We start from the raw sequence: 24,387 nt of genomic DNA, 5'->3' as shown, positions 1-24,387 counted from the left end.
GACTGTTTAGAAAGGTGCCCCCAACAACTCTGGTTCTTTTTTGTAGACTGGGATATAACCAGGCCCTCTCACTTACAAGAGTGTTAAACTACAAGGCTACATCTTCTCCATTGCTAACCCAGAGGTCAGTTTTGCATCAGCAGTATGCAGATGAGGATCACAACAATTTCAGGGGCAATAATTCTTTCTGACCTTGGCTTTAAGAGAGGTGCCGCAGCTAGGTTTTCATACCAGAGTGTCTTTAGTATAATGTGCAGTTTGCGCCTTGTCACACTGGTTGCCATGTCAAGAGGTGTGGCCCTGGACCACACTGATGAAGACAATGAATGTGAAGACATCCCCACCACTAAGCAGAAGCAGCATCAGAAATAGTCAAACAGAATACAATGGCAGTGCCTGCACCATTTGTATAAGGAGATTACTGAGGGCCATTCTGCACATTATACCAACACATTTGTTGGTATGTATTCATGAGAGAGCCTAGATTGGCTGCCTTAGTGGCCTTTATGAGGGCAGAGAGGAGGGATGTAAATTTTGTTAAATAAAATAGATTGGCTTTAGCCAATTTTTTTTCATTCATTCTTTACATGTTCAGGTGCACACCTAAAAAGTTGTAATGTCTGAAGAATCCCTGTGTTAGATACTATTACCTCTCTATCCTTTCATTTTTTCCTGAGAAAGCCATGCATTTCCAAATTTCCAAACACAAAACAGATTTTTAGCTTGCCTGAGGAATCTCATCTCCTCATCTTTCTTCTCATCTTCACTGATGATTTTTGATGTGGTGACACTCACTTCTACTCCATCCACCACAAATCTCCTGGTCCGTTTCAGTGTCATCTTGTGTGTTTTTGAGTCCTATTCAGTAAAAGAAACTGGGATAAGGAATTTTGGAAAAGTGTTCTGGAAGGGAAGAGGAAGGGAAGTTCTCTTCCAGGCAAACTCAAATTCTGAAATACAACCAACAGTACAAATTAGGCTTGTTTCCACATTTTTTTTTTGCACAACTAAGCTGTAATTGCAACGTCTAATTTTTCTGTTAAACAGAATTAATTTGGGGATTGATAGAACTAGGTAAAGCACAATGCAAGAGCAAATATATTGTCTGTTGGAATGGTATAGGTAAGGGGCTGTTGCTAACAGTCATCTGAAGTTAACCAGTATTCTGAACCCTCAAGTATTCACTTGCAACATCTGCAGAATTTCAAGTTTCTCAAAATTAGAAGCACTCAAATGCCTATTTTTCCTCACCCCCCAAAAAAGACTTCTGAAAAAAATACCAAATTCTCTGATGAACACATGGAAAGGAAAATAACAGACTTAATATGACAAGTGCATTATTCTGCTTTGGTGTGAGCCCACCTTCACAGACAGCTGTTGAGTTAAACATTGGTTGAAACATGTCAGTTTTGCTCCTCCTTCTCTCCCTCACTGCTGCCTCCTCTTCCTGTGATTCATGGAATAAAGTGACTATCTGAAGCACCAAGCGTTAGGTGCTTTACTAACTTTTCCCAGCCAGAGCAGAATGTCATAGAAGAGAAAATGGCAGCAAAGGAGTGGGAGAGGTAAGACTGACAAGTTTCAGCCAGCATCCAATTAGCTGATGTGCTCCTCTGTCAGTTCCACTGTGACGGCAGGCTTGAAATGTTGTGAACATACTGTGTGACCTCTTTATACATTATACCTTCTTTCTCCTTTGACATATAGAGTATGAAGAACTGTATCACCTATTTAAATGTCCAACCTAAATTAAAATTAACATTATTGGCCTTTTTTGCTGATCAAGGCCTCTGAAACTGAAAAATGCACTGAACATCACATCAGTAGTCAGAAAAGGTGACCCTTGACTATTCTAGCAGTCATTCAAAGTGAGGTCTACTCCCCATTTAGGGATCTGTAACATCCTCCCCTCCAAGAGAGGGAGGAGGATTTATCCAAGTGTGAGCTATAGAGGCCTTACTCAAAGGAGGATGAATCTTGAAACCTTTGTTTCCATGAAGAATTCTAGTATTTGATCTCAAATTCTTACCTTTAGGGAAAGTGACCCACTGCCTCTGTTCAGAGACAAATCGGCAGACAAGGAGATGCTGAGATCCATGCTATCTGAAGCGGAGGTGCTACCAGAATCAGAGTCCCTCTTTGAGCTCCCATTCTCAAACTGAGAAGACAAATTCAAACTCCCATTGGCAAGCTTTTCTTCAGTAGGCATTTCAAGGAGGCTGATCTCTGGCTGGCTTCCACCATTTGCATCTCCTTTGCTTGCTGGCTCACAGTCTTTATTTAGGTGGTCCAGGCCCCTGTTATCTGCTGGTGTTACCTTTTCTTCAAGGAGAGGCAATTGAGAACTGGTGCCTGACATTTCTTCGCTGTCGGGCAGATCCTCTACCCCAGACAAGTCTGAACTGTTAATGTTTTTCTCTGATTTCTCATTACCAACCCCTTCAACTGAAATTTTGTTGCCCTTCCCATTAATGGCTTCCTTGATTTGCTCCAAAGGTAACTTGGGTCCATTAGCTACAAGTGATGACGAGTTTTTTTCTGGAGACTTCTCTCCTTCCAAACTTAGTTGGCTTGTAACAGAAGAGCCCCTCTTGTTGCCATGAGGCTGTGTGAAGAGGAAGAGAAAACAGGAAGGTCACAAGTACAGCAAGCTTGATTATTTTTTCTAAGTATGGGAGATGGAACAACAACATAAATCCTTGGATCCAGCAGCAATTTCCCATTTCTGTCATCAAAACGGGCCTTTCTTGCCTCTCCCACCCCACTGCCAAAACGTTCCATGAAGTACCGCTCATGGGGTCAAGAGACCCTAAAGAACAGCCTGAGGGGTGAATGAGGCATCTTGCAATGGAAGGTGGAATTGGCAAACCCCCTTCCTTTCATGGAAATCTCCTGCTGGATTTAGCCCATGAAGAGGAAGTAGAACAGGCAGCACGAATGTGAAGAAAAATCTATTACTAACAGGGTCCAATGACCCCTGCAGCAGAGTATTGGTACTGTAAGGAGACTGCTGTGACCTAGTACTAGGCAGATCATTTTTCATGCAGTGGTTTCTGAATGGCTTGTTTCCCCAGCACGTTCTCTGCCAACATTTTAAAGCACTGTGTAAATACTCCCCCCGCCCCTCCGCACCACCATTTGTGGGAATGGGAAGAAAAATGTAGTGTAGAGAGTTAGAGAGATAATAGCCTAGAAAAAACTTCTACTCTGGGACACAACATGGAGTTTTCCGCTTGCATCTTTGATCACTTCATAAGACATGGTGGCTGGCCAGTAAAAGTCTTCAACTTAACAAGAAAACTGTATGCTTACAGCTAGTAAAGACAGAACACACTCTGCTGTGGAAGTCCTGGTTAAGGTCACAGGAATCTTGACAGCTCCTTGGCAAAGAGCTTCCAAGAGGCCATAATGTAGCTTATTTTTAAGAGCACTGGTAAGCTGTTGCTTGAGACAGCTCTGACTGCATCTGTCATGTTGCCATTGGCTCACGTTTTTACTTTCCACTCCACACCATATCCCACTCATTCCCTGCTTTAAACTTTTAAAAGACCTGTACTTGTTTTCTCCCTACACCCTAACCCTAGGGCTATGCATGCACTTTTTAAAAAGTAACCAAACTCTTCACCCAGGCAACTAGAATTCTGAGCATTGGGAGCAAAAAGAGTTTCAGAGTCACCAAGTTTGGGGAAGCTTCCTGACCCGACTGTATTAAACTTTGGACAGATCCCCTTTCTATACTCTGTCCATTTCCTATTCTGTATGATTGGTAACAGCATTGCCCTAGCCCTATGTACAGCACTGCCTACAATCACATAGGCTGGAGGGAAGAGGTTATATGAAGAGAGTCTATTTATGCACAGCATCCTTCTGATTTCTACACAGAGGCCTCCAAAAAGGAGAAAAAACATTCACTCATTCAGATTGAAGACAGGAAGCATTACCCTCATTCTGAAATGACTTTAGTTGGCATGTAATGAAATCCAATTGGATATGCAGCATAGTGATATGACGATATCAGCATATTTACAATGTTTATCTCAGTTGGGATCAAATTCCTCAAAAGTTAGATAATGCAAGATTTTGTTTTGTTTTTAAAGTGTGAAACAGATGCTGATCAGGGAGCAAACATGCCACAAAAACCGTGAGCTAGATTTTCTGTTTCCTCCCCAGAACATTTCAGAAACAAACCCCAAAGCACTACATTTATGTCAGAAACATTTGCAGGTGCGTATCTGATGCAGCAACATTGAGAAGTAGCCAGTAAACATACTCAGTGCAAATGAGACTGGTGGCTTTTGCTAATTGGTAATAAATGAATAAACAAGAATATTTCTACTGGAAGTATAAAACTGCTGAACTGCCTTTCTGAAATTGCCGTGAAACTTTTAATAATCATATTTATTTCACAAAGGAGTTCTCAAAGTTTGTTTGAATATTATTTTATTTTAATTCTGTCTTTCCCTGAAAGACAGAATTAAAATAAAATGTAATAAAATTAAAGTAAAATAAAACTCAGGGCCTTATGGCATTCTTTCTCATTAATGACTCTGTGAGGTATGTTAGGCTGAGTCCAGGAACTAACCCAACATCACCCAATACCTTTCATGAAAGTCTCCCCAGTCCCAGACCAACATGCTAAGCATTATACCACCCTGGCTCTTAGTACTACTGTATAATTGGTAAACATCCATAATAAGATCATAATAATAATAAGGTCAAAATAAGATCCTGGTTTTAACACATTCTTCTGGTGCCAACTTTACTTATTTTATTCTTTTTCCTACACAGAAAGTAATTTCTGAGGAGAACTGCATAAACTTAATCCTTGTCTTGTTCTGACAGACATCTTTTGGATTGTAACTTTGCCCATAGGAGATCAATTGCAGACTTAATCTTGCCTTTTCGCTCAGTGCTGCTTCCACTAAAATGGCTTTGACTGTGATTCTATCTGCCTCAGCACAGCCTGACACCAGCTACTGGGGTGGGGTCTAATGAGTGGCTTATATTTTCAACTGACTCCAGACACATTTTGCTCATAGTCAAAGGGTCAGCAATTAAAAACCTTCTTTACTCTTGGAATCATTCTGGCCATATCGTAAGCCCTGACTTGTACACAACATTTACTCAGAAGACTCTTGTACAGGAAGTAAGGGAAAGCTGGCTTTCTGCCCACTGCATTGTTTCCCAGAGGCCTTAGCTGCTGTGTAAAGCAGCCTCTCCCCACTTAAGAAGCTATTTTTCCTGTCCACCTGCATGGAACCAGCAAAATAACTCCCCTCCCACACCATGTGCCTGGGTCAAAAGTGGTGACAATTCTTCTTTCAGTCCAGCTAGCTGTATCTGTGAAAACCCTTTTATAAAGCATTCTTGGTGCTTCTGTGTATGGGTCTGCGGGTGTGTCTGATTTTATCTTTTTAAAGAACAATGTTAATACCTCAAGGTAAAAGGAGTAAGACTTACAGATGTAGATTCTGATGAGTCATCCTCTTCTCCTTCCTCTCTATTGTCTTCTATTTCCTCCATGACTTCGGCCTTCGCCTCTGCAACAAGTTCGCGTAGGGCTCTGTTACTAGTGACGTTACTGACAAAGGGATGCTGAAAAATGAAGCATGCACCAGGTGAGAACAAGTAATCCTGACACTAAAGCCATGATGGGTCAAAATGGATTTAGGAGGTGGTTCTGATGGCTTTTTCAGTTGCCCCATCTGCAAATCTAGCCTGCTTTCATTAGCAATCTGGCGCAATGGTGTGGTAATTTTTAACCTTGTGAAGTGTACTTTTCACATCACAGATGCAGAGGAGTTAGCCGTGTTAGTCTGTGGTAGCAAAATCAAAAAGAGTCCAGTAGCACCTTTAAGACTAACCAATTTTATTGTAGCATAAGCTTTCGAGAATCAAGTTCTCTTCGTCAGATGCATGGTACAGAAACTGGTCAAATATAGAAGAGGAGGGGGGGGAGGGGAGGAGAGAGAAGATCACAAACAGCCAATTTTCCCGACAGTGGTACAAGGATCAGAAATACATTATGTTGTACATCTTAACACACACATGGGTTACCATGCTCTGCCTAATCATTTTTCACTGTTCTGGAGCATATGTGGCTGTACAAAACTAAAGACTTTCATACAAGAGCCACATAGAAGAAACATAACAGTTAAATGGAATATCTGTTTCTTTACTGTGTTGGGAAACTATTTTCTCTGTCCTCCAGAAAAAAAAACCATTGGAGAGACATTTACCACACCTTGATTAAAATTTATCTGTATTGCTAGATAATTATATTAATCTTTTTTACTTTAGACAAGTATGAGGAGGTAGGTGGATGAGAAGCAATATGAACGCATAGCATAACTGTAACTTGCAATGAATTTCCATTTGTAAGAGCAGAACTACAGTCTGCATTGGCCAATTCTGCCTCAGGCCTAGTCAGATTAGTATATCTTCTCCTAGGGGAGGGACGCCCATCCAGTTAGGACCCATGACTAAGCAGAGAAGCTCACCTAATCTATACACCAACAAATCCGACAACGAATTGAAATTATTGGCTACAATCATACAAACAGTTACATGTGCATCCCAGTACCCACACCAAAGATTATACATTTGTTAACTATGAGTCACCTGCTGAGTTTCTCCACTTACCTCTAGCAATTGTGCTGCACTTGGCCGGGTCTCAGGGTTCTTATCAAGGGCTGTCTTCAGGAAGTCTTTGAATTCAGAAGACCTTAAAAAAAAAAAACAAGGTAATCAGCAAGAACCACTAGAGGGGAAAACAAGATTACATCCATCAGGTAGTATTCCCTACATTATCACAAATTATGGCCAGTACTTGCAGGTTGAGGAACCTTTGAGACAATCAAGAACCAACATAGGATATGTGTTAAGAGGACAAAAATATAGTCAGACTAGATTTAGCATTTCCTTTAACAGCTGATCAGAAACAAGCTGCATGCTGCTCCTGTGTTCATGCCAAAGCCCAGAAAGTTAGCAAGCTCACATGATGGCAATTGTAAGCTTGAGCTAATACAAAGCCTACCGTCAGGCAAGTGACTATAATGCTGCCCTGCACTTTTCCCCACCAATGCAGAATTCTGTGCAAGGGCAGGCTGAAACACTGACTGGCAATTCCAGTGCAATCACATGGGGGAAATGCTACAAGCACATTTACGCAGATAATTATGTCCAATGAATTTTCACAAGAAGCAGCACCCCACCTGCCAGTAATAGATTTGGAGAGGGGGAAAAGAGTAAATAGCCTTACTGCAACCCACTCTTTTTCTTAAAACAAGAAAAATGTCCTACTAAATATATAGTCCCGTGGAGAGTTCATACTCCAGGGGACTGTATGAATACTCTATAAAAGAGTGAAACAAAAAAGGAACATGGATACAGGCAGGGAATTACAAATACAATACAATACAATAACAATACTAATTACAATATAAAAATATACAATCACATGCCCGTGATGTTCAGGCAGCCACACTCCACACAATAGCACATAAATAATATCCCCAACAGAAAACCCTGCACTTTGGAATACTGCAAAACCTGCAAGAAAAGGAAGATGAGAAGATTCTGAGCAACAAATGTGAAACATTCATGTACTTCCTGTCCAAATCACCAACTGCGCCATAAAAACTGTGTGTGCGTGTGTATGGGGGGGCCCTCTTTAAGGATAGTTGAGTAGGTTCAGCTGAACCCTTTACTGTAAGAGGAGCAACAAGGACACTCACAGCCTTTTCCTTGGTCTCAGCAAGAATTACTGAAAAAGAGACCCATTTGCAGAAAACCAAATGGATTCATTATGGCCAATCTCTAGAACCCAAACTTAAACCAAAGCCCCCTGGAAGATTTGGTACTCCCCAGTCCACGCTGATGGGAAAAGACTGGTAGGCACCAAGTCACCTGGTCAGGATGGAGTCATTCTATAGTGCATCCAGTCCATTGGTGGTGTTAAATATTATTTGCACTGTATTATTTATTCAAAGATTTCAGGATGATTTATATTAAGTTATTATGCATTTTCACAATGATCTTACAAAGACAAACTAGCAAACTCTTAGCTGAGGCTGCCCAATCAGCTTCATGGATGAACGAGAATTTGGATATAATGCATAAGAGTTTAGCAATATTTTGAAAGATAAGCTTAGAACAAATGAGAGATCGCTTCTGACTCTTGAGTTTCCCCGTAAAACTCTCTCACTCTGAGGATCCCACTTGGCAAGGGCAGCTTTACAGCCATTGCTTTGTATCCCACTTCTCTCATGATGTGTGAAGCCTTCCTCCAGGCTCAGGAGCCAGCAAAAGAGCAGTTTGTTAGAGGAAGTCTGCTTAGGTCAGAGGAAGGCTTCAAACACTGCTCAGTGGTGTGGTAGGATACAAGCCTAGGAATTTTATCCCATTTCACTGCAGATCTAACTAGGCAGCTATGAAAGGTGTCGCTGCAGAACCGAGCATGACACCACTTTCTCTGTGGAACTAGTGAAGAGACGTAGATCGCTCGCACTCATGCCTGCATGTTTCCCTCAAGTGCACACAAACATAGACAAAACATATTTCTCACCACTTTGAGGGATAGTTAAGCATGGGAGGGTCGGACTTGGCTATTTTCAGGAGGACCCTCATGGGATTGAGTTCATGATGAGGAGGTTCTATTTGGGCCATTTCTATCAGTGTTATGCCTAAGGACCAGATGTCAGCCTTGTAGTCATACGGGGTGTCTTTCATAGTCTCACACATTACCACCTCAGGAGCCATCCTAGAAGAAATCAAAAGATAGTGAGTTCTGATTGGAAGAGATTATAATGGAAGCAGCCCACCCCTCTCCTCCCAACATTCCATTTGTCTTAAGTCTAGAGATGACTATAGCGTGCAGAAACATAACTTAAGATTTTAAATGAAGTTGGTGGAAAAGCTTTGGTTAATACCCTAGCCAATGCCAAGCACTTTTAGGTTTCACTGTTTTCAGCAGAAGGGTTGCGTGCATGCGTAACTCTCACTGAAATTCCAAGGGAGGTGAAAATGGTTAATTTTAGCTAGACATGACCTCAATTTCTATTCCTCTACACCTCCTCATTCTCAACTGGTTGAGGCCCCTGAAAAAAATCAACAGGTCAGTAACATCTGCCTGGGATGCTACTTTAGCCCAAATATTAATGCTCACTACTGAAATGGCTGGTTTACAGGTTACATTCCGGTTGCTTTCATTTGTTTGGAGTTGCTTCAAATGGACATTGTAGGGTGTAGAAGAGAGGGAGAGGATGGCCTGGGTTTTGTCAACATCCCATCTGTTAGAACTTCCAACTTTTCACGTCCCCAAAAGGGGGAGCAGGTAAATATGAGAAAACATTATTACAAGAGACTGACTTAATTTTACTAAGCTTTTTTTCTTGCCACCATTTTCTCCAAAGTCTTTGATATTCTCAGAGCTTTGATACACAGACACATTAAAACAATTAGGAAAAAGCAGCATTATCACCTAGAATTGTAACTTTGCACATTTTTTTAAATACATACAAACAGACCAGAACACACCACTGTATACTAAAACATCAAGCCATATAGCACACATATATGCCCCTTCATGTGGATGGTTTCAATCCAGCTAAGTGGTAGATACACACAACCACTCTCAAATTAGAATGCCTAAACTTTATGACTTCAGGTATCTTTTAAACATGATTAACATGCTAAGAAAAATCTTCATCTTACCAGCCAATATTCACTCACCAGTATGGTGTACCAATGAAAGAATCCCGTCTTTGCAAAGTCTTCATGTTTTTGGCAGATACTCCAAAGTCCGCTGAAAATAATGCAATCATGTTAAACTTTCTCATTAAATTATAAGGTGTTTGCACTTCAAGGAGTCCAAGATGACTCAAACTACCCTCCCATCTCATTGCAAGACGCTCCCTTAAAACAAGCAAAAACGTCCAAGAGACCAATGTCTGGACCAATGTTGAGAAACATTGCAAGGCTAGCTATAGAAAGCATACTTTTCATACTTCCTTTGTCATAAGGAGATTGCCAAGAGCACATTCTAGTTTGACATGGGGCGGGGGCGGGTCTAGATTACATTGATACATTCTCAATTAATTGAAACAAGCTTCCCCTCATATTTTTGAAACAAGTAAATATAACAAGACCCTTGAGACATGGGATGGGGTACATTCCTGAACCAATCAGGTCTCAAGAACCACATTTCTTGTTAACTGTGCTCCTATCATGCCAAAATTCTATTTTTTTCACCCTGACAGAGTAACAGGGGGAGTCACTGAGTGAAAGCCTTCCATTTTCCATCGGAATAAAGGTAGCTCTTTAATGTATTATAGAGCTCAGTTGGAGAGCACAACCCTCAGCAAAATCCTTACATACCATTAATTGTTTTGTTTTTTAACTTAGCTTCTTGCTGTTGTTTGCAGTTCTATTTTATGTTAGGGTATTCTACTTCACTCCAGAATTTTCCACTGAAAAAGGTGATTTAAAAGCAGGACTTTTAAATTAAAGCAACTCCTCCCCTATCAACTATAATCTCTTTCTATCCCAAAGAAAAACTCTGCCGAATCAAACAATGGTATGTTTTGGTTTATATACAAGCACATACAGATTAAACAGTACTATATACTTGCAATAAAAACATTGTATTTATCACCTTCACTTTTCCTGTCTCTCTTTTAGCTCTCCACTCTTTCCCTTATCTTCCTCACTATCTGAATAGACTGGGATTCCTATAATGATGCCATTTGGCCCCTATGCAACACAGGCCAGCTCTGGACAACTTTAATTCTAGCTGGTGATATAACCAGAAGACAAGAAATTGATAATGCAAGGCTAGTGGAATGGGATCCAATGGAAGATTTCTGCAGCTGGAAGGCGATTTTTGCCAGTTCCTTCCTCCCACGGCAGACCTCCAATTCTCTCACTCATGCTGTTTCATGGAGGTCTCATTCCCTGCAGTGGGAGCAGGGAGACAAAAAAAATCCTGCTCCACCAATGGAAATCCCTGTCAGTGGACATTTCTGATGGATCTAAATCAACGTATGGTATAAATGCAAAGCATCAGCAAAAGAAACTCTGTATAGTAATTGGTGGGCCATAAAACTTGTCCCCATACTTTAAGCATCATATCCAGTTCCTTATAAAAGATTGCTATGAAAGATTGTTGTCCTTCAGATAACACTTCTTCCCATTCGTATGAAATCTGCCCCATATATGAAGTCAGCCTGCAGAAGCTGACAATGAGGAAACTGAAATTGTTCAAGATTTTCTGTTCCTTGGCTCAATCATCAACCAAAAGGGAGACTGCAATGAAGAAATCTGAAGACTGAGACTTGGAAGAGCAGCTGTGAGGGAGCTAGATAAGATCCTTAAAAGTAAAGATGTCTCTCTGGGAACCAAGATCAAGATAATCCAAATGATGGTATTCCCCATCACTATGTACATGGATGTGAAAGTTGGACTGTGAAGAAAGCTGACAGGAAGAAAATTGATTCATTTGAAAAGTGGTGCTGAAGGAGAGTTTTCTGGATCCCATGGGCAGCCGAACAGACAAATAAGTGGGTCCTAGATCAAATCAAGCCTGTGTCCTCCCCTAGAAGTTAAAATGACAAAACTAAGGTTATTGTACTTTGGTCACATCACGAAAAGACAAGATTCTCTGGAAAAGTCAATAATGCTATGAAAAGTGGAACGCAGTAGGAAAAGAGGAAGACCTAAAACAGGATGGCTTGACTCAATAAAAGAGGCCGCGTCCTCCAGTCTGCAGGATATGAGCACTTCTGTTAATGACAGGACGTTTTGGAGGTCTTTCCTTCATAGGGTCGCCATAGGTCGGAGGCGACTTGATGGCACATAACACATACACATTCCAGAATTAACCAACACAACCTGCTCTTATAAAGCAGGGACTCTGAAATGCATTGTGCACAAAAGACACAATTCTAGAATAAGGATTCTAGAAACAGACAGCCCTGCAGCTCCCCTTGGAGCCTCCCCTTGGACTTTGTTGTAAAACAGAAGAAGGGGGTTCTTGGGAGAAGAGGTAGTGTACAAAATTCCTTTCCATTTCGTCATTAGGTAGCTGGAGTGAAAAATATTTTCATTGCTATGCTTTTAGTAATGTACCCAGTGATACATTCCACAGAGTTCATAAAATGACACAACAGCTATTGACCCTGATTTACTGCTTCCAAGACCCTGATGCACTACAAAAAAAAAAAAAACTTGCCTACATAAAGGGCAAAAAAGAAAGCTCTGCAAGCTGAGTGTGAGAGTACAGGGAACTTCTTGTTATGTTCGCCCCAATGAGTCACTGCAAAGAAGCAATTTGTCTCTTACCCACTTCCCTCTCCTTAATTTTTTTTTTACTCAACTATTAAAAAACTGACCTCCAGAGATACACTGAAGCTGAGACAGATCAATACTTCTGACAGTCTAGACTCTATCACGTTCATTTTTCAGCAGCATGACTGAGCACAGAAGATATGTTTATATACTCTCTTTTGTGCTAAATGTTTATATAATTTTCATGGCAGTAATATGTAATACTTAAAACAATTATGCATTACCAGGTTTACCAACTTTCAAAGAAATCTATATCTACCCACTACAGATATGACCTTGCTGTTGGGAGTTTCTGTGTTAGTTATTCTACAGTGGTTAAATAAACCATAGAAAACATCAGAACATAAGAATTAAAAGCAGCCTCCAGATAAACTAAGTATTTCTGAGAAAAGTAATTACACTCTTTCCCTCTAAGCAATTGGAGGGGCACATTCATAAGGGCAGGAGAATACTGCTCCAACTAATAAGCTGCTTTGACAAGCTCCTACGGTCAAAGTGGCCAAACGCACTTCTTTCCATGATGCTGCAAGAAACATGTTTCAAATCAACTGATGGACAACAGATATCTTTTCAGCACTGTCATCATGAGCCACAGCCTAAAAAATAAGATTTTCCGGATTTTCCGGAATCTGGATTTCCCTGCTCACCCATGAAGCTCACTGAGTAGTTTTGGGCAAGTCACTATCTTCCTATTCATCAGGCCTCGTACAATATCGCAAGGCTACAATGTGGGGTGCCACTTGCTCAGAAGAAAATTGGGAGGTGGGGATACAAATCTAACAAGTGATTATTATGCAGCCACCATCTATGTATAAATTTAAACATACAGAAAATTTACTGTCTGTGCAGTCACAAAATAACCCCTGAAGTCTAAAGTATGTTGCAGCTACTGTTTTCAGAGCAGTTCAGCTTGCTGCCTCCAAGGAAAAGGGATAATTTTTGTACATATATGCTAATTTCTTGTACAAGGACAAACTAGATCTCTCACCAAGCTTGATATCTCCATCCTGGGTCAGTAGTACATTGCCTGCCTTTAAATCTCGATGGATAATCTTCTTGCTGTGGAGATAGTTCAAGCCCTCAAGCATCTGGCGGCAGATCACTTGGATCTGGGGTTCAGTCAAACCTCGATCCAGCTCTGGAAAACAATTACAGCAAGAAGCAATTAGAAAGACTCTTAAACATAACCTCATGTGACTCACAGAGCTGGCCTCTCTCCTGAAATTGAATCATCAACTACATACTGAATTGTTTCAATTTATGTATAGTGGTAATGTGAATCCTTATCAATTACTGTGATTTCATATATCTCTGTCTTTGCTTGATGTAGCTTACAACATAAAGTCCATCATAAAAACACAACAGTAGCTACATACAAAAAATACAGCCCAGACATAATACAAGGTAGACCTAACACTAACAATATTGTAGCTTTGGGAGGGAAACTTACATGTCAAGCCCCAATACTCAGCTTAGTAGTTTTAGAGGGTCATTCTTTATAGGTCTGTTGTTAGGGTAGTTGGACAAATATATTTGCAGATTTGCCTTTGGAGGGGCTATATTAGAATGTCTCCAAGTACAAGTTATTTTATAATTAAACAAGCAAAACCTACAACTAAATAACCATTTTTTTCAAAGTCTGCTTTTTGAAATTTCAAATATTGCCTGTTAAAGTATGTTGGCTGGGAAACCAGGGGATATACATACAAGGCCTTCCTACATGCACCTCATCACCCTGGATTGGGATCCTAAATCTATGCATACGTGGGCATGTATTGGGGGAAATATCTGGGGAAATGTCCCCCTGCCCCCCCCCCCATGTGTGGTGCAGGGGATGCTCTTTGAGTGGAACACATTTGAGCTTATTGTCCCACAAGCACTGGCTGTTCATTTTGGTTTGGGTGTAAGGAGATCTTGTAGAGTCACAAGACAAGCCCTTAATGAAGAGTGTGACAGTTTCTCATGGGGACCTCTCTGCCTCATCATTAAATGGCATTTTATCGCACTTAAAATTCCTATAACAATTCTCTGATTGAATTCAAAATGGAAACCTGTACTTTTGGCTTCATAGATTCCAAGAGTGTAGCGGGTTCTGGGAGTTAGAAGCATAACTGAAAAGAGTACGTTTTTTAAAAAAAAGAATACGTTTAAATAGTACCACTTTTGTGGAAGATTTTAGAGGGGAATGGGCATGGATTTTGAATGAACATTGTTGACTTCAGTTGCCAACAAATAACGTGAAAATGGTTCATCTTGAAATTCAAAATATTGATAGTTTTGGATACAAAATGGAAGGAAAATCCCTCTTTAGCTTTAACCTGTAATTGAAGCTTTAATTCATTAGACTATCAATCTCATAGATCAAAACGAATATATGGTCACAACTCATCTATGAGTTAAATGGGGAATGCACATATCTTTGCACTGTTCTCTTAGCATGCAGTAAATTTGGACAAATAGTTTCAGAGAAGAGAAATTTTCATCATGAGAATTTTACTGAGCAATAAAAATTTTCTTTGTAAGCTCAGGAACCCCCATTTATTTCTCAGTTACTGACTAAAAAAAGGGGAGGGGAAAGACCTCTTCCTTACCCACGCTTTCATATGATGGAGCGTGCTACCCAAGATTTGGTTAGCAAAGAAGATGTAAGACATTATATAGTTGGAACTGCACTAGTATAACCTAGTATATGTGAAGGGTCAGTTCAAAGGGGAGCTTGTAAGTAGGGCAGCCATTCATCTGAGGGGGGCGGAAATCAAAGTATCCGAGAAAGCTCTCACGACAGTATTTGGTTTGTCTCCCACTGTGATGGTAAAGGTAATTTTTAATAATCCTTGGCAGATCCCATGGAAAAAGTTGTCATTCTCTCAAACTCTATGCTTTTCTAAAAACATTTTACCAAACTTGACAAACCTTAACCAATAAAGAATGATTATGATTTTTATTGCCCTATGTAGCAGGTGTCTGTATGACTGTAATTCATTTACCAAGATGGGAATTAATCTTCCAATGACTAATCATGGATTTGGTCTCTCGCTTTCCGGGAAGCTGCAGGAAAGGGCATTCAGACCTGTGGATTCTGTGCCCTTTTACACAGGAGGCAGCCTTGCCATCTGCTACTTTGAGCATAGGGGGCAAACAAGTCAGACTTTGAAATACAGTTTGGGTTGCCCCCCCCCTCTTCTAAACCACAGTCTCTATCTGGAGGGTATCTATGCAACAAGAGACGTTCTGCCTGATCAAGCTGGAGGCTAAAATCCTGAGAAACTGAACACCCCTTTCTCCCTCTACCAGGAAGACCAGCAAATCCACGCAACCCCTGCCACGGCCACAGTTCACCTTGTAACTCAGTCATAACAAATCTGTCACATTCCACTCCTACAAGACAGCCTTTGTCCAGGCTTGTTCATGCAAAAGCAAGAGCTACTATATCTCTTTCTCTTTACACTGCAACATGGGATAATCATTCTCAATTGCTCTTGGAGATAAAGCAAGGCATTTATATAGTTGCCTGCTCTATTGTGTTTAAAATAGAGCAGCGTCAGGTATCGATCCTGATGGCAGAGGTCTTCCTTCCGTATCAACTTAATCTCTTATAGATACCTGGTCACCCTTCCTATGTGCGCACGCCATGTGCCAGTTAAGATCTTCCTACTGGCCTGTTTTGTCAGTTCCTACTATGAGGATGGTCAGTACATCCTCCACGAATGTTAACTGTTAATTCTCTGTTAACATTCTATTAATTCTTTGTTAATTCTCTGTTAACATTCCTTCATTTTGGAATAATTTGAAAGATGATTTCCAAAAAGCACCTTTCCAAAATGAGTCTATAAAAGTCTTATTTCAAAGAGCCTTTGTCAACTGCTGATATTTGATGAAAGTTGTATTTGATAGCATAAATTGTGTGACTAATGGGTAGTTGGGGGATGAATTTTTAGGGCAAACATTTCTCTTGTGTTTTTTTTATTATGTTTTAAATTTTTTTTAATACACTTAATATTGTATGCCACCTTGAGTGATTTGGAAAGACAGGGACGGCTGGCTATGATAGCCAGAGCTCATTTCTCAGCCAAAATACCACAAAAGGTTTCATTATTATGATATATATGACACTTACCTAGCATAATAGCATCCACTGCTCCACCAGGGCAAAACTCAATCATGATCTGTGGGGCGAAAAGAGTGAAATTTTAAAGTGGGAAGATAGAGATAATATTTCTTAATACAGCTCACCTTTCCCTAAAATGGTGTAACTACTAGTAGTGTTTTCCATCTATGGCCACCAGCATTAAAACATGAACAAGACAGCTGTTAGCAGCAATACCAAGTTCTAGTTTTGAACAAGGTAATTACTTTCTTCCCTTACATAGTGCAAAAGATCTTGCACATAATCTAAACAATCCAACACACAGAAACAATGTTACTCCTATTTCACATTTTTTACTGCTCTGAGTGTACCCAGCACTTATGCATTCTCTCAGCAGTTGGATGTGATGGCAATCTGGCTGCAACGTCTGTCATCCATTGCACCCGGGTTGATTTGACTGATCTGGCTGGCTAGGAGGCTGTCCCCTTCTTTCATGTGCATCCTTCCTGAAGCTGCATCCCACACAGGAGTGAACCTTTTTTGGTCAAGGCTACAATATTTCAGCAGAAGTTACAACACTCCTGCAGGATCAGCATTAACATTATCTCCATTCTACAGGTACAGGACTGAGAAACGATGATGCACCCAAGAGGCAAAATCCAACTAAGAGGCAAGATCTAAAACAGCGACTGTCTAGTTCACAGCTCCTCCTCTTAGCTACTCTATTACCCTAGCTGGCATTTTTCTACCTTTAAAAATCCCCCTTGGAACATGTCTCCCAAGACCTCCCATAGAGCAATTGCAAGAAAACAAAGCCTTTTACAGGAAACATCTTTCCAGTTCTTGATTATAATCCTGCACAACTACAAAATCAAAACTGGGCCACCCACCCCTTATACCTGGAGGCCGATCTGGAGTTGCCTAAAGGGTGACGCTCCCTGCATTTATTTGTTTACAAGTTTTGACTGCAGCTTGATCCAAGGGCTGTTCCAGATACTTGAACTTGCCAATAGGATGAGATTGTTGTCATAGCTGAGAGCTGACGTGGACAGAACAGCCTGAAAACATCATAAAACTAACAGCACTTCTTTTCTGTTTTAAGTGAATGTAATCTTTACGGCTAACTAATTAGCAGTGCTCTTTAGTCCTTCAAAATGGAACACATCCAACTTTTGAAGATAAAGCAATAGTAAGTTCTCTGATTATTTTTTGCTGCACATCTCTTCTCCACTAAAGAATAGGAATCATTCCCTTGAAGGCCATACGTTACCCCTCAACGTCACAGCCAATCTGCTGTGCATTTTCATTATTTGGCTTATCACAGATGAAAATAGTAGCTTCCATTCTGCAATCAGATTTCTGGCAACAAGTTTCCGAATTAGTTCATCCCCCCCCCCGCCCCCGCCCTACACGCACTCTCTCCTCCTCCCACACATGAAGCTTGCATTAAAGCAAGTACATTCTTAGTTTCAAACAGCTGCATGAAGAGCCCCCTCACAAATCCACCACTCAGATATCATTGGAATTCCTAACCTCTAACATTCAGTATAGTTTTCCTTGATCTGTGTCTGAATGATATTTCATAGCCTAAATATATCTGATTTTCAAACATTTACAGCAGCCATGGTGGTCTTGGATGTACCAAATTCCAACTTTCTGGAAGCAAAAGGCAGAAGGTGGAGTGTTGGTGAAGAGGTATACAACTATGCTAGTTTCAGGTTTTCCTCACCGTCATGGTGCCTTGGACTACCTGTGCATCCACTTTCAGGGATCTAGCTCATCTGGAAGTACTCTTTTTGATACCCCTGTGGTGAGTGAGTTTGAATAGGTGAGCATCACACATCACTATGTTTAATAGTATAGTGAGTAGTTCATGCCAAGCCCCTACAGACAAGCCAGGGGGTTCTATATACTTAAAGGATCCCCCAGATATGCAGAAAAACACAATTTTGTAAATCAACCAAAACAAGTGGCCCCAACTAAGCAGCTGAATGAAAACTGAACAGTCTCCAGGAGGCACAGAATACAAAGAGCAACTGAGGCTAGTGAGCGTGGGTGGGCAGTGAGGAGTGGAAATCAGCCTGCTCTAGCTACTCGGAACTTATACCAACCTGAAAGGAGAGATTGGGGCGTGTGAGGGAACATCTAAATTCCCTCCTGCCCACAGTTTTTCACACACCCCTGGTCTGTCCATGTAGAAACACAAATAAAGATAGCTAATAGGAAGGGGATGGCTCCAGTGGCATTCCTTACCAATCAGGTGAACATTCAAGCAGACTTGGGGAGATTGGGGTGTGTTGGCCCCACATACCAATAGACAGCAGCCTTAAAAAGCTGACACCGTATATCATAACTGAGGCATGGGTGGGTGACCTTTTGCAATAATGATATGAGCCCCAGTAGCTGTTTGATGTCCATAATGTTATACTTCGTTGTAATAAATATTCTTGTTGTGGCAAAAGAGTTTCCACTTCCCACATATTGCTGTTCAACTTTCCACAGTATGTTCCAATACAAACCAGACTGTAGCTAGAACTAGCTTCTTTCCACAACAACAACAACAACAACAACAACAACAACAACAACAACAACAACAGGATATCAGTTTGTTGGTTTTGGAGTACATGTTATCAGTATACTCATAATCAGTCACTTCACAGCTGTCCATGTCGTGTGGAACCTTAAGGCCACAAAACCAGAATGCAATTCTTCACCATAACTTGCTTGTTATAATGCTGCAAGAAAGTCTGCTGGTCTTAGTATTTATAATGTGGGTCAGCAGTGCAGACTTTTTACTACAAATTGTCCCAAGTTTTATTCCCATATATACCACATTATAGATACACACCATTCCTTGCTTTTGAAGCTGAAGTATGCAAGAAATGCCTTTTCAGCAGCATTTCTCTAAATCCAGGAATGTCCCTGAATTAAGAGTTTGTTTGCATGGGGATAACGATTTCCTGAAAAACTGGACATAAAACAAAAGAATCTTCGGGTCCTGGAAGGGTCATAGAGAGAGGAGTGATGTCATCCTTGCATTCCTGCTTGACTTTCTGAAAATCCACACAACTTTCTGGCCGCCTTATCCCTATGTCACCTTTGCCATCTAAACTGTTATCCAGACAGATTAATAATAGCTCTAGACTTCAAAAGTTCTTCACCGTATTCTCTCACTTCCCCCATCCACCTGCAAAACTTGCCCATCCCATATATCTGATGTTTCACCTCAGCCATCCGTCAGTATTTATTATCTTTGTCTCACACTGCTAGGAATAGCTTGTGCCACCCATATTAAAAAGTAACAATATTTGCCAACTTGTGTGCCACTTTTTTCCTGACAGAGGCCCCTGTGCTTCGAACAGCTGCATAACAGATATTCAACATTCTTTCTGCTGGAGCAGTCCAGGGAGATCCCAAGCAACACGGCTATTTTTTTCCCATGGAAAAAGCCATTTGTGTAAAGGACAACACATAAACTCACCTTATAGCCTTCTACTGATTAAACAATATGCTACTTGCCCTGCACCTTCAGGTCTGAATATATGAAAATACCACCAGGACTGGAAGTGGAAAGTCTTGTTTATATCTGTATTTTGCGCATTCTTCACAACAGAAGTACAAAAACCTTACCCTTACAATGAAACCATAAGAGTAATGATTATGTAGATATGGCATCTAGTGAACAAATCAGCACTCCAAATCTTACAGGCTTCTAGTCCTTATGGCTAAATAAGAGTGTGAAGAGACAAAGACAGCCAGTGATCAGCAAAATGAGGCTTAAGCATTGACCTGCTGCTTTGCTGCTATGCACTGCTCTACAATCGTCTTCCAATCGTCACATCCGTCCCTATTTTCATTTCTTGCAACCCTCTCCTTCAATTCTTTGGTGGGTTTTTTGTATGTAAGACCTAACTTGTTTAAACTTACTTCAGTTAGTTCAAACCAAGGCAGAACTTGGGCTTTGGTAAGGAACAGAGTCATGCCTACAGGCTATTTCCCATTCCATCACTGCATCTTTCACACTTACATACTCTCATACTGGAAGCTGATACTGTAAATATTTACAAATCACACAACTGAAATATTAAAGCAAGTCAGTGATTTTGATCTGAACCAGATAAAAAAAATCCTGGTTTAACAACAAAACCTTCCTTTGCTTCACAACCGCTTCAATTCCTTCCCTGAAAATTTGGGTTGCTTTAGCCCCCCACCACACACATCAAGCACTGAAATGAGAAATCATAAACATTCACAATTGTTACCACTCTGCAGCTTTTCAGATTTAGCATGGCCAAAAGCTGCCTCCTCCTCATCATCTTACAACCCATTTCACACACATGTTTGTAGGCAACAAGGCACAATCCTCATCTCTGAAGAAGCAGCATATTCATGTTTTCAATAAAGTAATCACTGTTATTTTTGTTCATGATTTCGTGCTGCGTTGTTATGCAATTTTGCACATTTCCCCACAACTTTCATAATGCTAAGAGGAGACAGGATTCGGCCTTTAGACTCTTCATGTATAATTATCCTCAGCACTATTTAGTTCAGTATTAGATCTATCGCATTTTTATCCCACTCTTTTTCCAAAGAGTCAATGTGACTGGAGAGAGATCATTTTGAAGCTGCGTGCCCCTGGACTGTGTTGCAGTTTACTCTAACTTACAGGGCTGCTGTATGAATAAAAAATAGGAGTGGGGAGGGGCAGGAATCTACATATGCCACTCTGAGCACCTTGGAGGAAGGGCTGGATATGAATAGGAGCTCACAGCAGCTTACATGGTTCTCCCCTTCTGCATCTGGTCCTCACAAGAACTCTGTTAAGCAGGTTAGGTGAAAGCGTGTGCTGGCCTAAGGTCACTCAATAAGCTTCAGGTCACAGCAGGAATTTGAACCTGGACCTTCTTCCCAGTCACAGTCAAAATAGTTCACATCCCGTCCTGTTAAGATATTTGCATAATTTGTTTTAGTTTACAGCATAGAGGGTTAGGGAAAGGAGAAGGATAATGAAGACAGCCAACACGTTTAGTACAATGAAGTAAAACAGAATAACTGGGATAAGATGCAGAGGGAGAGCCCAGAAACAATGAACCTAGGTGAGTAAATAAAAGATACATTTGCTGTTAAGAAAAGCCAAAGAAACAAGGCGGGCTGTTTTAAGTTGCTATTTGAGCCCTTCCTTCTAAGAAGCTTCAGAAAGATTTCAGCACAGCCTGATGAAGTAAGGATTACTATACTGGATCAGATCCAAACTCATTTTTTCGCTGTGTGAATGTGAGCCTCTGGGCATTCATGATCTGCGCATGAAAGTAATAGGTTTGATAATGAAAGGTCTACTGCCTCTGTACATGGATGGTCTATTTAGCCATCACAGCGGAAAGGAAAGCAGATAGGGAAGAAGCCCAAACAATTACATTCTCTCACCCCATCCTACTGATTATACATAAGCACCTTCTTTCTGCCAAACAAATCTGTGGAGGCAGCAAATAGATAAAGGGAAAGGATGCCAGCCTCTTTTAATATAACTCTGCATCTTTGAACTGAATGTACCTCTGCACATCTGCTTGTTACCCGTTCCCTCCTGCTGGGGGGTAGGTGGGGGGAGAGCTTGGAAAAAGAGCTCTTCGTGCATCTTGCTGCCATGGGTGCCAGACTCAAGAACAAGCTTTCCACACAGACGGTACCCCTGACGGCAATCTAGGAGGCAAAGCCATTCACAGAAACAAGTTCTATAAATACCTTTGCTACAAGGAGTTTGCCTCCGCTTAGTGCCTTTTCTCGCTTGGCTGGCTGCTCTGCCGGCTGCCTGCTTTTTCTCAGTGAGGGCCGCACAGCCGAATGATCCAGCCCATCACAGCATGGCTCCCCAGATCTGATTCAGGATTCACCAAAGTGACCCAGCATAGCCAGATTGGCATAAATCTGGGTTTTTTGCTAGTTCATGAATCCTGGATTGCACACACCCCTAAAGTGTAGGGGGAAACCACAAAGAACAGTGCACAAAGAGTGATGGTTAAATTACGGTTCTAGAAAAATGGTCAAAATCAGCACATGATAAGAGTGCTGATCTGGTCACACTCTAAGGCTCATAATATTTGGAATTATTACAATGGTTACATATAGACAAAACAATATGAAATATTTGTAGGTGGTATTGTATAGGTAGTATGTAAATGATTTTTTTTGTGTTCCAGTGTCTGATGTTAAGCTAGTTTTGTGGGTGTAAAATTTTAAAGTATTAAGCCCCTAAAAACAGGAGCCACACTGCAGCAACAGAAGTATTATGGGCACCTACAGAACACATTTCCTTTCCCTTCAATTCAGTTCTAAAGCCTCCCACCACTGAATTCTCAATCTCATCACTCATTTATCAGATTTTGGTTAGAATGTGTGTTTATAACTCTCATTACTATAAAAGAAATTCAGTTATGCAATGTGAAAAGACAGCTCAGTCCCACAGCTCAGTCACCAGTACAACACTTTTAAAATGATACTTTTAAGAGGCCCGGTCCATTTGTCTGAATTAACGTTTTGTTGAGACAGCTTTGCAGCAATTTCTCGCTGGAGAGATACAATCCATTCAAACCTTATAATACAAAATCTCCACTTCTTTTACAAAAGGGGATTTAAACTCTTAGGCACAGCAATTTAACTGCTGAGAAAGCAAAGATTAGAGTTGCAAACTTGGCACCACCCTTCCTGTGTTAATAATTCATGACCTTTGGTCCCTCCTCTTGCAAACTGACTACTCATTCAACTATTAATCCTACAGGGGAAAACACTGAAAAGTAGGGAGCATGTAGTGTGTTTGTGAGCGAATGAATCAGTGCAATCCTAAACAAAGGTACACCCTTCTAAATCCATTGAAATCAATGGTCTTAGAAGGGTGTATTTAAGATTGCACTGGATGAATGTGAGAGACTGTATACTGTTGGGTGTGTTCCCCTGCTTCTCTGAAACTATCCAAGAATTTACAACTAAATCCTCTGTGTAAGCTATCCCAACTCTGCCTCTCCCCACATCACTATTTCTATATGAAAATATAAAGCAGATCAGTGCAAGAATCTTGTACAAAGCTGAGCTGTGTCACAGACAAAACACTTTCTCCTCTATCTGGATAGATCACCAGTGTTCTACTTTCTTTTGGTGATGAGTGTAAATAGATAACAGACCATATAGAGCAGCAGTTATCAGACCTAAGAGACTTTTGGCCTCGGGTGTGCCTTACTAGATTAGCAGCAAAACAGATAGGAAAACAACTGTTGTGCTACACCCCTTTCTGGTCTCTTATACTTACTATGCAATTGAAAAAAACGAAGCAGCCCAATCACCACCAGTCCAGATCCCCAACATTTTTAAATTCCTTATTTCCCTTTTGCAATTAGTCCAGCAGCTAGTTTCCGCTCTGACAAGAAAGATGATACTTTACCTCAATCAAGGGCGATCAACCCCACATATTACTTGGGGTTCATGGCCCTTGTCATGAGGCAGGAGAATCACACTTCATTTATTATAGCAGAAGTATGGGGAACTGGAATCAGAATTGCTGCTTGTGCTTCTTCTACACAGTGCGTGAAATCAATCCTCATTGTCCACAGTTAGAAGTCGAAATAAATCTTGTATCTGTGACAGTTACAAATTCAGTTTGTTCTCATGTCTGTGCACTTGTCTCCTACCTTTCTTTGTGCATCAAGACTAACTGAAGGCTTCTTGGTTTGTGAAATCTTGAATCAAGCTCCAGTTTGCTACAAGCCATTTTCACCTGAGCAAACTGGAGATTGTTTCCAACAAACAAAGGTTTGCCATGATGTCGGAATGTAGCCTTTATGCTCATTTTACACACCCTATGGTGCAGAAAATTCCAGTCACAGTAAACAAAAAATACTTCATTTACACAGATGAAATGAAAGAGCAGATTCTACAGGATTTTAAATGTAAAGCCACATTGTGTCCAA

At 40.8% G+C, this 24,387-nt stretch overlaps 1 protein-coding gene across 1 annotated transcript in view; it reads right to left on the bottom strand.

Annotated features, from left to right (window-relative positions):
* STK10 (serine/threonine kinase 10) overlaps positions 1-24,387 on the bottom strand; it is a 97,142-nt gene that overhangs the window by 13,614 nt on the left and 59,141 nt on the right. Inside the window, exons 3-10 of the mRNA XM_054977371.1 lie at positions 16,463-16,511; positions 13,334-13,483; positions 9,733-9,805; positions 8,567-8,761; positions 6,643-6,724; positions 5,461-5,595; positions 2,030-2,605; positions 728-858 (exon numbers count right to left, since the gene is read on the bottom strand). Of these exons, the coding sequence (XP_054833346.1) occupies positions 728-858; positions 2,030-2,605; positions 5,461-5,595; positions 6,643-6,724; positions 8,567-8,761; positions 9,733-9,805; positions 13,334-13,483; positions 16,463-16,511 (1,391 nt within the window). The remainder of the gene's footprint in view (positions 1-727; positions 859-2,029; positions 2,606-5,460; positions 5,596-6,642; positions 6,725-8,566; positions 8,762-9,732; positions 9,806-13,333; positions 13,484-16,462; positions 16,512-24,387) is intronic.

The sequence above is a fragment of the Eublepharis macularius genome, chromosome 4, assembly GCF_028583425.1.
Source record: "Eublepharis macularius isolate TG4126 chromosome 4, MPM_Emac_v1.0, whole genome shotgun sequence".
Lineage (NCBI taxonomy): Eukaryota > Metazoa > Chordata > Lepidosauria > Squamata > Eublepharidae > Eublepharis > Eublepharis macularius.
The sequence above is the reverse complement of the archived record's forward strand: the minus strand, read 5'-3'. Positions and strand labels throughout refer to the sequence as shown.